This window comes from Chiroxiphia lanceolata, chromosome 12, assembly GCF_009829145.1.
Source record: "Chiroxiphia lanceolata isolate bChiLan1 chromosome 12, bChiLan1.pri, whole genome shotgun sequence".
In the NCBI taxonomy this organism is placed as follows: Eukaryota; Metazoa; Chordata; class Aves; order Passeriformes; family Pipridae; genus Chiroxiphia; species Chiroxiphia lanceolata.
The window spans coordinates 6,270,823-6,284,941 of record NC_045648.1 but is presented as its reverse complement, the minus strand read 5'-3'; the positions used below and the strand labels follow the sequence as shown (position 1 = coordinate 6,284,941).

Below are 14,119 nucleotides of genomic sequence, written 5' to 3'. Positions count from 1 at the left end.
CATTTGGCGAGGGGGGGAGAGCAGGGAAATGAACATGTACAGCAAAAACTGCCGTCCCTGGCTAACGCTGGGAGCCGAGGGCACCCCTTTGTTGTTCGGGTAGCGCTCGGGGAGGGCTGCAGCGCTGTCGCGGCGGTGCGGGAGCAGCGGAGTCACAAAATGGCTGTTCTTTGTGCCGCACTGACGGACGCGCCGGAGCCGCGGGAGCCGTGCGGGGGTTCAAAGGCCGCCCTGGGCCGGCCGAGCCGCCATTGGCTGGTGCGGGCTGCGCGCGCAGCGCTCCCGCGGGAGCGGCAGCGGGATCGGGATCACTGCGCCGGGAGCGGCTCCCCCCGCTTCCTCTCATCTGCCGGGCGTGGGCTTGCATTTAATTTTTTTTTTTTTTTAATAGTGTAGGCTATTTTGAGAAGTGACTTGATAAAGAGCAGGGCTATTTTTGGTGCCTTTTTTTTTTTTTAACTTCAAAAGGAATTGCAGAATACCGTAGTATTCCTGGAACGTGTCTTCTTTTGTTTGTTTGTTTTGTTGGGTTTTTTTCAGTATCCTTAAATTACTAAAACTCACTGTTAGCTTTCCACGTGTATTTTTTTCAATGGATTTTCTTTGAGATGAATAGAAGCATTAAACGCAATTATTAAAATGCTTTTAACTGTGGGTTTCAACTTTTTATCCAGCTGATGGGTTACTTTTTAGCTGTTGCGGCCATCGTGCGTGTCCCCAGGCTTTCGGTTTCATTTGCACTGCTGGATTTTTTTAGCGAGGATTTTTTTCCCCTCCCCCTTTTAAGCTTTAACCCTTTATGAAACTGTCAGGAGCCTTTTTTGAAAAGGGAAAACCCTTGATCAGTGCAGGACACAAAAGGAATAATGTGCAAAGAATTCATATGAATCGTGATGTAATCTGTGTGCAGCACAAAGGAGATTGTTCTTGTTTTGCTTTGTTACTTCTGTTTCACATTACCCTCATGGAGGAAATGTCTCATCTAATTATGCATGCACGATCCTGAGGCTTTCAACTCCTCTGTTCCCTGTTTTGCGATTGCTGCCAGGGATGGATACAGTATATACAGAACTATAAAAAGGGCTCACCAACTGCAAGAAGGCTACATTTAGCTGGAATTCATTATCTTCTGGATCATTCTTTTTCAGTTAAACATCTTAAGCTAATTAAACAAATTTTTATGTTTTCTCTAAATGCATGAGTTTTGCTGAATAAAAATGAAAAAAAAGGAATCAAGAGCTCACCTGTGCCAAAGTGTCCGTGTGGCACAGCATGTGCTGGGCTGGGGCGTTGCCGTAGCTGAGAGCACGTGTGTGCAGGCGTGTTCCTGCCACTCCTGCCCAAATCCACCCCTGCCTTCAGCCAGGGGACAGTGACATGGCTCAGATCCTAGATGAGAGTCTGTTACACTTTCTGTCGGGTTGGTGTTTCACCTGCTTCTGAGTGCAACACTTGCCCTTATCTGCACCTTCCCCCATTTCCTCCACGAGCTGGAGCAGAGCTCTGCCATGGCTCAGGGGTGGCATTTCCAAGAAACCGATCCCTTCTGTTGTGCCTTGGGCTACAATAACCACACTCGTTTCTGCATTTAAAAAAAAACCAAAACATTTCCCCTGTTAGCTCTGAGAGGGCTCGGAGGGTTGGACAGGAAGGCAGCAATGTTTAATCTCTCTAATTCGGTATAGGGGTAAACCAGTTCCTATATTTTTCGTGTTTCACACCTCAGAAAGCTGTTCATATGATTAACAGGTTTCTGAGTTGCTAAACCTGTCTTTGAGGAATTTTTATACTGGCATTTCTCTTGATTCAGACCTATTAGTGCTAGTTTTGAGGACCAGGCAAGGGTACCAATTACCAATGCCAGATGCAAACAAGTCATGAGGTGAAGTCCCCGGGACTGTGAGCTGGAGCATAGGGACTGAACTGAAGCTTCTGATGCCATGGCCTGGTTGCTTTTGAACTTGAGACAGCTGAAGTAAACCTACTTTGGGTGGAATTGCATCTCCTGATACATAACCTGGAGGTGTGTGTATATCCGTGGTATTTTGTTTCATGTTGCACACAACAGTCCCAGCAGGAATTGCACTGTTAAATTAGACTCTTGAGTTCTGAAGATGGAAAAGGCTTCTCAATTTCCCCTTGCCCCAGCTGAAATCCAGCACAGGAAGGGAGTGATAAAGGATGGAGAAAGATTCTGTTCTGCTTTATCTCCTCTCCTTCAAGGAAAGTAGAGACAGCACAGCACTGGGGGAGGGGATGGCCTGGATCACCATAATTAGGTATAAGCAGCCTTCTAGCAAAGGATGTGCTGTTCTACTGACATGGTGTCTTACATCAATCTTTTTGGTGTGTTTTTATTGAAAGACATGCTGAAATGCCGTGAAGATGCTCTTTCAACAGGTGCTGGTGTGTGTTTAAAGACCACCTTTACACTTTGTAAAGGAGCATTGAAATGAAAGCAAAAAAGCCCTTAGTGACTTGCAGTGAAGCTTTTGTAGGTCTGTCAAGCTGTTAATGCCTCCTTTTCTTGGAGCAGGTACTGTCTTTTGGATATAATTAGCCAAATGTTGCTGAGTCTTTCCAAATATGCAGTAGCTCTTACTAAATCACAGCTCGTGCAGTGCTGCTGCTAAATTATAATTTTCAGTCTCCAGCTCGCTTTGTATTTATCTGTGGTCTGAGATAACCCACACTGTACTACATGTGATTTTCTGCCCTTGACTAATAAGGGTTAAAAAATAAAAAGTTTGAAGCAATGGTCTGGTATTGTGCTGGATGTGCTGGCTTGGTGTTTGGTCTTGGCAGGGTGTCTGTGGAATGTGTCTGCCAAGCTCCACAGAAGGGATGGGGTGGGATGCTGAACACTTCATTGCTCACCAACCTTTACCGTGGTTATGAAGAAGGATATTGCAATGTCAAGAATCCACTGACTCCACAACACCTGACTCCATAGGAAAAAGTTGTGTTGTAATTATTTATGTTTATTGCAAGTGTTATTGTTAAGTATAGATGACTTAATAGAATTGCTAATATGTTAATTGTAGGAATCTTTCATGGGAAGGAATCTGTGCTTCACTGCAGAGCTGTCACCAGTTGAGCTTTGAATGCCATGTGCTGTCTGTAAAACTGAGGCTTAATGATGAGCCTTAAATCTCTTGGTTAAAAAAGAGCTTTTAACAGTCACTTGGAATAACTCCCTCAGGCCAGATCAGACTCACCTTTTCTGAACTGCAGGTCACCTGGAACCAGAAAGTAATTTCTGCACCTTCAGGTTCCTCTTCAAAGTTTTTGGGCCTGAATTTCTGTGTACACTGTATGATTTAATCTGAGGGGTTTTAAAGGAAGTTTGCAGACGTGAAGGGAACAAAACCAACCACTCTTTCTGTACTACTTTAAACCATAATTGTGTGTGCACACTCCATCCCCTCCGTGCATCTCCATGTCCTTTACCAGCGGGATGCAGCTGTGTGCAGAGTCCCCTTTGTGCTGGTGGGGACGTGGCAGGAGCTGGAATTGCAGAGGGCACAGCGAGTTAACCCTGCCTGCTCTCTCACCTGAGGAAGGTGTGCACCCCAAGGCTGCTGCTCCTCTCATTGTGTGAGGTGAGGAGGTGCTGGGTGCTGCCAGGACTCAGACTGGATCCTCTCGCTTATGGGGGACGTGGAGCCCGGAAACGCTCCACTGCTTCCTGGGGAGGGAGAGATGGGCCCTTTCAAACCCTGAGAACCTCAATTGTTCTCCCCTTTCTGTGCAGGAAAGGGGAAGGATGCTGCCTTTGGAGATTATCAATGGTGCTCCTTAATCAAGCAGACAGGTTTTGACTCCTTTTGTCTCTCTGCTGGCTTTTTCTTTTTTTTTTTTTTTTTCTCTCCCCTACTAAACATCCCAAGCATTTTTGGCCTCTGGCTTAAAGATCAGAGAGTGAGAGAGCCAGCTCTCCCCACCATGAATGAACTGCTCCTTTTGCTTGCTTATGAAAGCACAATGCGGTGTCTTTGTAGTGGAGAAAAAAATCAACCCACTTTTGGAAAATCCTTGTCATTCAGCATAGCCCAGTGTGCTTTACTGAGCTGCAGCAGAGCAGTGAGGGATATATTTAGCTCGGGATTGCTTTGCCTTTGGCATTTGGGAGTGCTGTGCTGGGGTAAGTAGCAGTGGCCAGAGTAGGCTGGAAATGCTCACAGCCCAGTTCAGGTGGGTGTTTTGGATGGGATACCTGCTGGGTGCATAATCCCTCAGCTGGTACAGTGGCACTGTGGCCCAGTTGTGCCTCGTGCTGTGTAAATGTAATTAACACCCAATGCTGCAAGCCACGTTTGCAGGCACAGGTGGAAGAGGTGTGGATTCTCCATAGGAACTTCTCATGTGCCTGTTTATGAAAAAAGAAAATAAGGTTGCTGGTCACAAAGTGAGGTTGGGGAAATATTTTTCTGTTTTTTGAAGGACATGTTGGCAATCTGGAAGGGGCACCCCTATAACCGTGGGGTTTGTTGTACCCCTTGAAAGATGGCCCAGAGTTGGCTGTATCATCCTCTGAGCATTCAGTTGTTTGAGACTAGCTCTTAAGCAGTATGAAGAGTCTGGCTGTGTTTTGGATATTCTCATTTAAGTCCCTGCTTGGAGGACATCATTGTTAGAAATACTGTGCATGGGTCGGGAGAGTAGAGGAGCAGGAGTATTTTTCTTCTTCCCTCTATTTCTGCTTTTGCCTGCAGGAAATAAATTGGGAAAAGCTCTTTCACTGACTGAACCTTCTCAAGGCTTATCACTCAGAAACTCTTTGCCCTGGGAGACAGGCAAGCACCAATCACTTTTTAACAGACTTTCAGAATAAAATCAAGGGAACTCAAAAAGCTAGGAAGGCATTTATCTTCAGTGTCACAATCTTTCACTTGACTCTCCTGCACTATCCCTGTGCTGTGTCTGTATGGCTTTGTCTGTGATTACTATGGCATTTGCTCATTTCCCTGCCCAACCCCAGACAAAGGATAGATCCCATGCAGTTCTTCTCAGTCCCCTGTGGTACCTGTATTATCCCATCTTTATCCAGTGATCTATAGCCAGAGATCATCTTGTGTTCCTCTCCCTGACTGGTTTAGTAGCTTGTTTGTTCATGTGGTTTGGAGCCTTTTTACAGCTACCCTGTGACTTGAGTGCACATATCAACATTGATGGTGCTTGCTTGTATTGCAACATATGTAGACATTTCATATGTTTATACAGAATCATGGAATGGCCTGGGTTGGAAGGGACCTCACCTTGTTCCAACTCCCCTGCCATAGACAGGGACACCTTCCACAAGACCAGGTTGCTGAGTGCCCCATCCAACCTGACCTGGAACACTTCAGGAATGGGGAGTCCACAACCTCTCTGGTAACCTCTCTGAAGCCAGGGTTTCACCACCCTCATAGTAAGGAATATTTTTCCTTAATACCTGATCTAAACCTACTTTCAGTTTGAAACCATTCCCCTTGTCCTGTCACTATCCCTTGTAAATAGTCTCTCTTCCTAATAGGGAACATCACATTTATAGCTCAGATATTCAAAGGAAATGTTTAACAGCAGCACAGTGCCCATCTCAGTCAGTGTGTTTACATCTTCTCTGGGTTGTCACTTTGCCTGTGTCCCCCACAGTTTGTGCAGGTCACTTTAGGAAGAGTGAGCCACTTAAACAGGAGTTAAACATAACGGTTTCTGGTATTATCCAGCCCCTGATATTATCCAGCCATGGAATAATGTGCCAAGGGCCTTCCTGAGCCTTCATGGGGTGGTTTTGCTGGTGCCAAATCCCTGTGGAGCTTGCGAAGCCCAGTGGAATGTTGCTGTTTGAATTCAAACTTGTTTAGATTAAAAACATTCACAACAGTTCTTAAAACTGGGAAGAGTTCCATTTGGGTCATTAATCTGCCTTTATTCCCCTGGCTTAATTCAAGTTCTGTCCCTCAAAAGTCACATTTTAAACTTTGGGGCAGAATGGACCCAGTTAGAACCATTCCTTTGTCAGTTTTTGGTTTCAGAAATGTGTGTTGGGGTCATTTTTTCAGCTGTCTCACACCTTATGGAAACATATCTACTGTTTGTACTTGCTGAGAGCTTATAAAATGGTATGTTGCTATTAGCAAAGATGATACCCTATAAAATGAAGTCATGCGAAATACTAAATGGAAAGTCTGGAATCTTCATGCATGCTGTAATTGCCTTTTAAACTTAGATGCCTGATTGTAAAGGGTCTTATCACTGCTGTTCAGCTACTTATTTCTTGGAAGGAACGTGTCTTTCTTGGTAAGGAATGATTTGGTTTTCTTCCACCTCAAGTCAGGAACAAGCTCTTAATTAAAACAGAATTATAGCCTGAAGTATTTCTAAGAAACCAGGGTAATGTATTTGTCTGAGTCTTTGCAGATTTCAAATTTTTTAGGGGTTTTTCACTTTAGGGAGTTACCAACAGTCCAGCTGTAGCTTTCCTGATGTTCTTGGGTGTTTCTCTGCTGAAGTTGAAGGAGGGTGGACTGGCTGAATTGTGATTTTTTTGACAATCAATTATAGCTTATCCCTCCCAGTTTAATTGAAAGTAGGTCTTGTTTGGATGCTAACTTAAGGGCATTAAAACAGGGCCTATTCCAAAAATAACTTCTGAAAATAGGGCTTGGATCTCTGGGTATGTACAGTGTAAGGCCTGACTTGACATATAATGTTGCTAATATTTTATACTCTGTTGGCAGGTAGGAATGTTTCCTGATTGTCCCAGTGACAGTTAGAAAGGATTATTTTACAGAAATCACCTTTTCATTTGTCTGGTTTTATTCTATTAATGGAGAAATGAAGACAAACACACATTCTTTTGTCTTGATAACTTCCAAGTTGTTTATTAAAAAAAATAAATTATTTGCAACAGCCTTCAGAAGGATGTAACCACTTCTCATCTACGTTTCTTTCCTTAGTAGGGCAAGCACGTGTGCAGGCAAATGCCTGCACATGCAGATGTGTATGTCTCTAGAGAAGTCACCCTCTTTTCAGATGACACAGTTCACAGCTTGAAAAAAAAGAATTACAGTGTTCGGATAATGTTGTGGATAAAGCACATGAATTACGGCTGTTGATGTGCAGAGAGCCTGTGTCCAGATGTCCTTGAAATAAAGCTTAGGGCTTTGAGGAACAAAGAGCTCCAGAGGGGGAGGAGGAGACTAATTACTGTTCTGCCTCTAAACAAATACTGCCAAAGCTGCCTGGCCTCAGTCTAGCCTGGGCTGTTACAATTCCTTCCATCTATTGCTAAGAAATCTGATGGAAGGAAAAACTCTCTTCCTCTTTTGTGTGTCCTTGTGGAACATGGGATGCCAGCATGACAGAGTTGCTGCTTTCTGTTGTGACAGTAGAGGTTTGGATGCCTCCAGATCCCATTGTTTTGTGGAGGTCAGCCTCCATCCCTCTGGGAGACTCAGCGGGATGGTGTCCTGCCGAGCCCTGCCCATGGACCAAGTGTCCCCAGAGCTGCTGGAGTGTCATTCCCTGGAGTGGGGTGGCACAACCACAGGTTACACATGTAGCAATGGAGGGCTGTGGTGGAGAAGAGGGGACCGTTGGTAGAGATGGTAGAACGAGGGGTGCAGTGGGATACTGTTCCTGGAGCTGTGCCTTTGGTTATCGTGGTTAGCTTCTATCCATGGACAGAGACACGCAGGAAGGACTGGGCGGCCTGGAATGGCCGTGGTTCAACTTGAATTTCCAGCCCTGCTTCGAGGCAGCGATGTGATACCTCTAGGCTGGGGTGGTGGATCAGCAGCCATGGGTGATGCCTCCCCCCGCTCCTTGCGGAAGGGGCTCTGTTTCTGGCCCTTCAGCCTCAGGCAGCCCCTCTCCTCTCCCCGCGGATTCCCTTTCCTCCAGGCAACGCCAGGCGCTTCCACTTCAGTGCTCGGGAACAGCCCCGCGGTCGGAAGATGGCGGCGGAGGGGCGGCCGCGAAATGGCGGCCGCGGCGCCGCCTGAGGGCGGGACCCGCGCGGGTGCTGCTGCCCCCTGCCCGCGCCCCGGGACACGGCGGGGACGGGCCCGGGGCTCACACGTTCATTTACACGGGTTTGTTTTATCTGGGAGCGGAAGGTGTCTTGTCTTGGTGTGAATTAGCCCTATCTGCATATGGTGGTCCCCGGGAATAGTAGCCGGGTTTAGAGATCTGTCTCCATAGCGCGCATTAATCCCTGTGGCTTTGTATGTAATTGTACACGTGCTCATGGGGGTTTTCATTTTTTTTTCCCTTCATTTTTATTATTTTTTCCTTGAATCTTGAAATCCGAGCAAAGCCTTTGATGTACCTTGCTACTTTTGTATAGAAGTAAAAGAAAAATAAAAGTCTTGTTTTCCCTCTGCAAAGTTTTCCTGACTCTTCTTTCATAATGTTTCATCTAAGTAAGCTCTTAAATATTACAAAAGCATCCAGCTGCCAATGAAACGCTGACTGGGAAAGGGGGGATGCTCCTAATTCTAGAAGATTTTAGGTTATCACCACACTGCATTTTTGTTTGTGATAGAGGTGTTTGAATGCTGCCTTGCATGTGTCTAATATGGTATACTGAGTTTTCAGTTTTCTTTATTGGAGTTTAAATGAAAAAATAGATTTTGAAGTGATTGGGCAAAGGTATTGGAATATTTTGCCCACATAAAATAGTTTGGCCTCTCATTGTTTTGTTGACGAGCCTTTATTAAAGAGAATATTCTGTGTGTTAACCCATTTTAATGTAAAGATTAAAAAAAAAATGAGGGAAATACAACTTGATGTTCCCATTATTGGCTTGCGAACTGCAGTCTGCACATCACTGATGTAATCCTTTAAACAGGAGCTACCTGATCCACAAGCCCATGTAAACCCCTTTCTGCTGTTCCAGTGCTGAATTTATTCTTTTTGCAAGAAACATTATATTTAATATAATTTATGGTGTTACGGGTACAGTATTCGGTACTGGCCTCTACCAGAAATTGGATATCAGATTTTTTTTTAACTACTGGCTATACTAGGATGCAGTGGAGAGCCATGCTGGATCAAGTGCTTATCTTTAATGCAGCAGGATGGTCTCCAGATGCTCCAGCTCCCAAAATAACCTTGCTCTTGCTCACTCTAAGACAGCCAGATCCTCAGAGGACTACGTGTGCTGCTGGTATTACTAATGCTTTTCTACGTGGTACCACTGCTGGTTTTGTTCTGTTGATGAGCCGGAGACCCTGGACAAGGATTTCTGGGGCTGCACTCTCACCCCTGTGTTCACTACCAGTCCTGGGAAGGAATTGCCGCTGCTGCAAAATGCCATTGCAGGGTATCTGTTCAGGACAGCATTCCCACTTAACATTTAGGTTATTCCAAGCCTGTTGTTGTGGCTTGGACATGTCTCAGGTTTGCTCGATGCATATTTCAAGGCTGTGACGGTACAGTTAAAATGTAATCTCTTCTTTCTCTACCATTAGTCACTCAGCATCCGAAGAAGCCTCTGGCTCTGACTCTGCAAGCCAGTCTGAAAGTGAGCAGGGCAGCGAATCAAACAGCAGCTCGGAGTCCTCTGAGAGTCAGTCTGAATCCGAAAGTGAATCAACGGGTTCCAAATCCCAGCAGACCCCTCCTGAAACCAAAGAAAAACCAGCCTCTAAGAAGGAAAGGATAGCAGATGTTAAAAAGGTATTGCCCCTGCTGCTCTTCACAGGCACGTTATTGCTGTACTTGCCATGGAAGGTCAGACAGCAGGACCCCAACAAAGCTGTCTCCAGCTTCCCAACCACTTTGCACATGACCAAACAGCCTCTGACCTCCAGTGTCCCCAGGTCACTCTCTGGTTGCTTGGTCTGTGTGCTGGAGCCCTGCTGATGTTGCCCTTGTGAGCAGGAGCTGGTGTGTTTGTGGAACAACTCTTTGGGCACCAGGTAGACAGTGATGGGGCTGACTGGTGAATGAGAGGCAGGAGCGTGCCATCAACACGTGATCCTGTCATTTCATCCTCTCCCTCTGTCTTTCCACTCTTGTCTCCTCTCTCCCTCAGAAGCAGTGGAGAAGGCTTGTCTAGTGTTTGGTCCACTTTTTTTTTTTTACATCACTGTCTTCCTCTGAAAAAAATACAGAAAAAAAGAGGAGGAATAAAAAAGCTATTTAACCTCTATTGTTTAATATGTCCAGAACAGTGGGGTTTGTTGTTGTTGTTGTTTGGTTTTTTTCCTTGTTTGTTTTTTTTTTTCAGCTTCCCAACTACCCCCTTCAGATAGCCAGGTTTTCCTTCCACTTGCTGTCCAGGAGGAAATGAGATTTTTGGTGTTAATGCACCTGGTGTCCCTCTGCATCTCCCAGTGCAGAAACTGGTACCTGCTTTGCCTGAGGGGTGGAGGCACCTGAGTAACATGGTGTAGTGTGAGGTGAGAAAGAGGAGCCCAAATACCCATTTGGAGACAGGAACTCAGTGAACTGAGTTCTGTTGGAAGAAAATCAGGTTAGGTCAGTTTGTTTGTTTGTTTGGGGTGTGTAACCATCCAGTTGTCCTTAGCTGTGGCTTGCACTGCACACAGGTTGCTTCTGGAGAAAGTTGCTATAAAGACAGAAGGAAGGGTAGTGCTTCCAGCCTTTGTTCCCCATGTACCTGCCAGGGAGAAGTGAAGGATTTTGTTACCAGTTTCTCTCTCTCACAAATCTCCAGGCTGCTGGTTCAGGTCTTGTCTAAACTCTCCAGTGTTCGGACTGGCAAGGGAGGATGCATTTCTAAGGCAGTTGTGGTAACGCAATATTAAAATTTCTGGTTTATTGTTGATAAGTGGGGACCAAAGGAAGTTTTCTCCTCCTTTGAGGGCTTCTAAGAGCATGTCCCTAACAATAAATGTTAACATTATCCTACAAGGAAGTAGATCCATACATAGGGTGATAATTAGCATGAAACATGAAAAGGTCGGGGCAACCTCTAATAAGAAAGCCTCTCCCTTCCTAATTTCTCTGTTAATGGATGTTTTCCTTAGCTAGGCCTAACCTAGGCGTGTTGATACCTGTTCCTTTTGAATAACCAATGCAATTAATTATTATATTACTGTTTATTTGATGTTTGTGTATATACACCCATGAAGGTGAGGTTAATTTGTGTTAGGTGCTATTCAGATCTGTCACAGGAGTTGATCCCATATTCAAAACCCATGTCGTGTAATAGGTGGAAAGATAAGTTCTTCAAATGGTTTTGGGAGTATTTTGATCTGTTCTTTCATGTGAATTTATCTCTGTACTTGCATGCCCAGCAGACACACACCTTCACAGTCTGTCCATTATTCCATTACTCCTTTAGCAGAGGCAGGGAGAAATTGCTGGGCTGCAGCCTTGTGTGCATCACGCTCTTAATCCCAATCACTGCTGCATCTGGCAGTGTATTTTGATTTCCTTTTCCTGCCAGTGGCTTGCAGAGATATTTGAGGACTGAAGGGAGAGAGAATAAGAAGGAGAATAAATAGATTTAGAAAACTAACAGGATGAGCTCTGCTGAGGGAGAGAGGAATTGCTGTTTTAGGTGTTTGAGGGATATGTGGTGGTTTGTATCTGCCCTGTAGCTCTTCTGATGTCCTGTGTCACCAACACAGCTCTGCATTCACACCCCTTAGGGCATCCATTCTTATCTCCCCCTTCTCTTCCTGTCCATCCACAAGAACAATTGCATGCTGCTATACAGGGTGTATTAAACTGGTGAGAGCCTCATTACAGCCCATAGAGCACAACCATTCCCAGCAGTCACCTCTCCACATCCACGTGTCCTGTGCTGCCAAACCATATTGTCATCAGTGCATTCAGGAGAGGAACCAGCAGCTGCCACTTCGCCTTGCCAAAGTACAGGGTGCCCTGCTCGGTTTGCCACCCAGGCTGGGCCACAGAGTTCACTTTTGAGGTTGCTACTGGCAATTTCTCTGGGCAGCTGATGGGGTTTTCCTTCTGAAAAGGAACTGTGATTGGAATCTGTTAGCAGAGAATTGTCATGTTGAGTTGGTAGGTCCGTTCATTCCATGTGCCTCCTTACCTTTGGCACCATTGCTCCAGGGAGCTGGCTACCTCAACACTGTCCTTCAGCCTCAGTGTGCTGGAGAGTGGTTGGTACCTTGGTGGAAACATGGACCACTGTAAAGGTAGCACTGAGATAAAACATGCTGCTTTAGAGTCTTGCCAAATACCCCAAGATAATCTTTTTCAGCCAGTTTTTAAAGTGTCCATCTACTGGTTGCTAATGGTTTTATGTTCATTTTTTTAAAACACCATCAAACTTCTCAAAAATGTCAGAAATAATTGGGGTGAAGCAGGCCTTCTGATGGTCTGTTTATTTTGCAGATGTGGGAAGAATATCCTGATGTTTATGGGGTTAGGAGGTCAAACCGAAGCAGACAAGAACCGTCACGATTTAATATAAAAGATGAGGTAAGGAGAAAAAAAAAAGGATGAGGGATTACTGAACATATAAAACCAACTAAACCCAAAGAGCAAAGGGAGGTCTCGTCTGCATTGCTTTGTACACTCTGAGTCCTAATTTGGTATCTGGCTGTTGGAGCTCACAGTTGAGGTCCCAGTCCTGCAGCTGCATCCTCTTGGCCTGAGACCTCTGGAGTCAGCGGGACACTGCGTGGGCTGAGGTCTGCATGCACTGATCTGATTGCTGGAACGGGGCGTAATGCAAGTCATGCTCTGCTGTAGGAACACCCTGGAGAGAATGAGTCTGTGTAATAAAAAAAACAGAACAAAACCAAAACACAACACAAATCCAACCAGAAATAAAGGAAAGTTCCCAGAAACACCTCAGAGCAACAAAACAGTCATTGTTGCCCATACTGGAATGGATCCCACTAATAAATGCATTTGCGTGTCTGCAGCTTTATGAGCCATCACTTTTCTTTGATTGAATATTGGGGAGTCTTTTGTGCTTCAGCTGGAGGTGACAGTGGTCAGAGCCTGGCAGCCAAACCTTCTAATCATTCCTTTTTTAGAACATTGTTTTTTTCTTAAGATGTAGGAATTAGCTGCCACCTTCATTTGTATCTAATAGGGTTTGTACATGGAGCGCTGAATTTGCAGGTCTTCAGGAAGGTCAAGTTGTAGAAGAGGGGAAAGGGAATCAGAAAGAGGCTTCCATGGAAAGCTTGGGGCTTAGGGCTAGGAATCTGAAGATAAGTGGGAGACTTTCAGCAGAGCAGGAGCCAAGTGGTACTCTGTGACTCCGGCTGTTTGTGCTTCACCACTAAAACGTGCATTTGAATTCTCGAGGGGTCTGGGTCGCACGGCAAACGCAGGTCTCGATCTCCTTGCTCTGGTGTGTTATTGTTGAGCCTTGCGGCACCTCCAGTGCCACCACCTGCCCCCCCAGACTCCTGTGCTGGACGTCCCACAGAGCAGCAGGTTAGGAAGGGGCTTGGGACACACCATTGACGTAGCTTTTGTTTTCCTTTTCAAGTTCGGCAAAGGCCAGGCTCGCCTGCACTGTGCCGGCGACGTCACACCCACCTCAGACCTCCGCTGCACACCCCACTGCCCTCTTAGGGGCTCAGGTAAGTCCCATCTTTGTTTGTTTTACAATATTACGTGGTTTTGCAAATGTTGTTTTCTTTTTCGATATCTTTATTTCCTACTATTTAAGGTACGATAAAGTTAAAAAAAAAAAAAAATCTGAGATGCAAAAACTTTGCTATACCACAAAATATTGTAAAAAACAAAAAAAACACCCAACCCTCCAAATGACCCCGCTGCAACTTCTGTGACACAGAAAGCCAAAATTAACAAAATTGGATCACCCCCTTCCCCTCTCTCTCCCCAAAGCAACACTGACTCGTCCTCGTAGGGCAGCTCCCATCTGCAGCAGAGTCCGATGGAGGGTGTGACGTGTCAGGAGCACAGTGCTGGGGCCTCGCAGGGAGCAGGAGGACATGGAAAGTCTTGCTTTTGGAAGACCTAGAAACCAAGAGGGAGGAAATAATGTAGCTCAAGCCTGCGTGGTGCTGAGCACTCCTTGCTGCTGCTGGACCTGGCAGAAACCCAGGGCGCTTGACACCTCTCAAGGTTGCTTTTTACCTTTGCAGGGTTAATCCTGTCGCCAGTGACCTGCTCCTGTCTCTTGCTGCTTGGGACTTCCAGCACA

General features: G+C 45.6%; 1 protein-coding gene across 10 annotated transcripts in view; it reads left to right on the top strand.

The window, feature by feature from the left end:
- The window catches only part of CHD2 (chromodomain helicase DNA binding protein 2), a 91,395-nt gene that overhangs the window by 41,474 nt on the left and 35,802 nt on the right, over nucleotides 1–14,119 (top strand). For 9 of the 10 annotated variants that reach the window (XM_032700552.1, XM_032700549.1, XM_032700550.1 and 6 more), the window contains 2 exons: nucleotides 9,459–9,666; nucleotides 12,325–12,411. In XM_032700552.1, the coding sequence (XP_032556443.1) occupies nucleotides 9,459–9,666; nucleotides 12,325–12,411 (295 nt within the window). Of the gene's footprint in view, nucleotides 1–9,458; nucleotides 9,667–12,324; nucleotides 12,412–13,438; nucleotides 13,533–14,119 lie in introns of those variants that run through there. The other variant, XM_032700557.1, reaches the window with a different exon arrangement.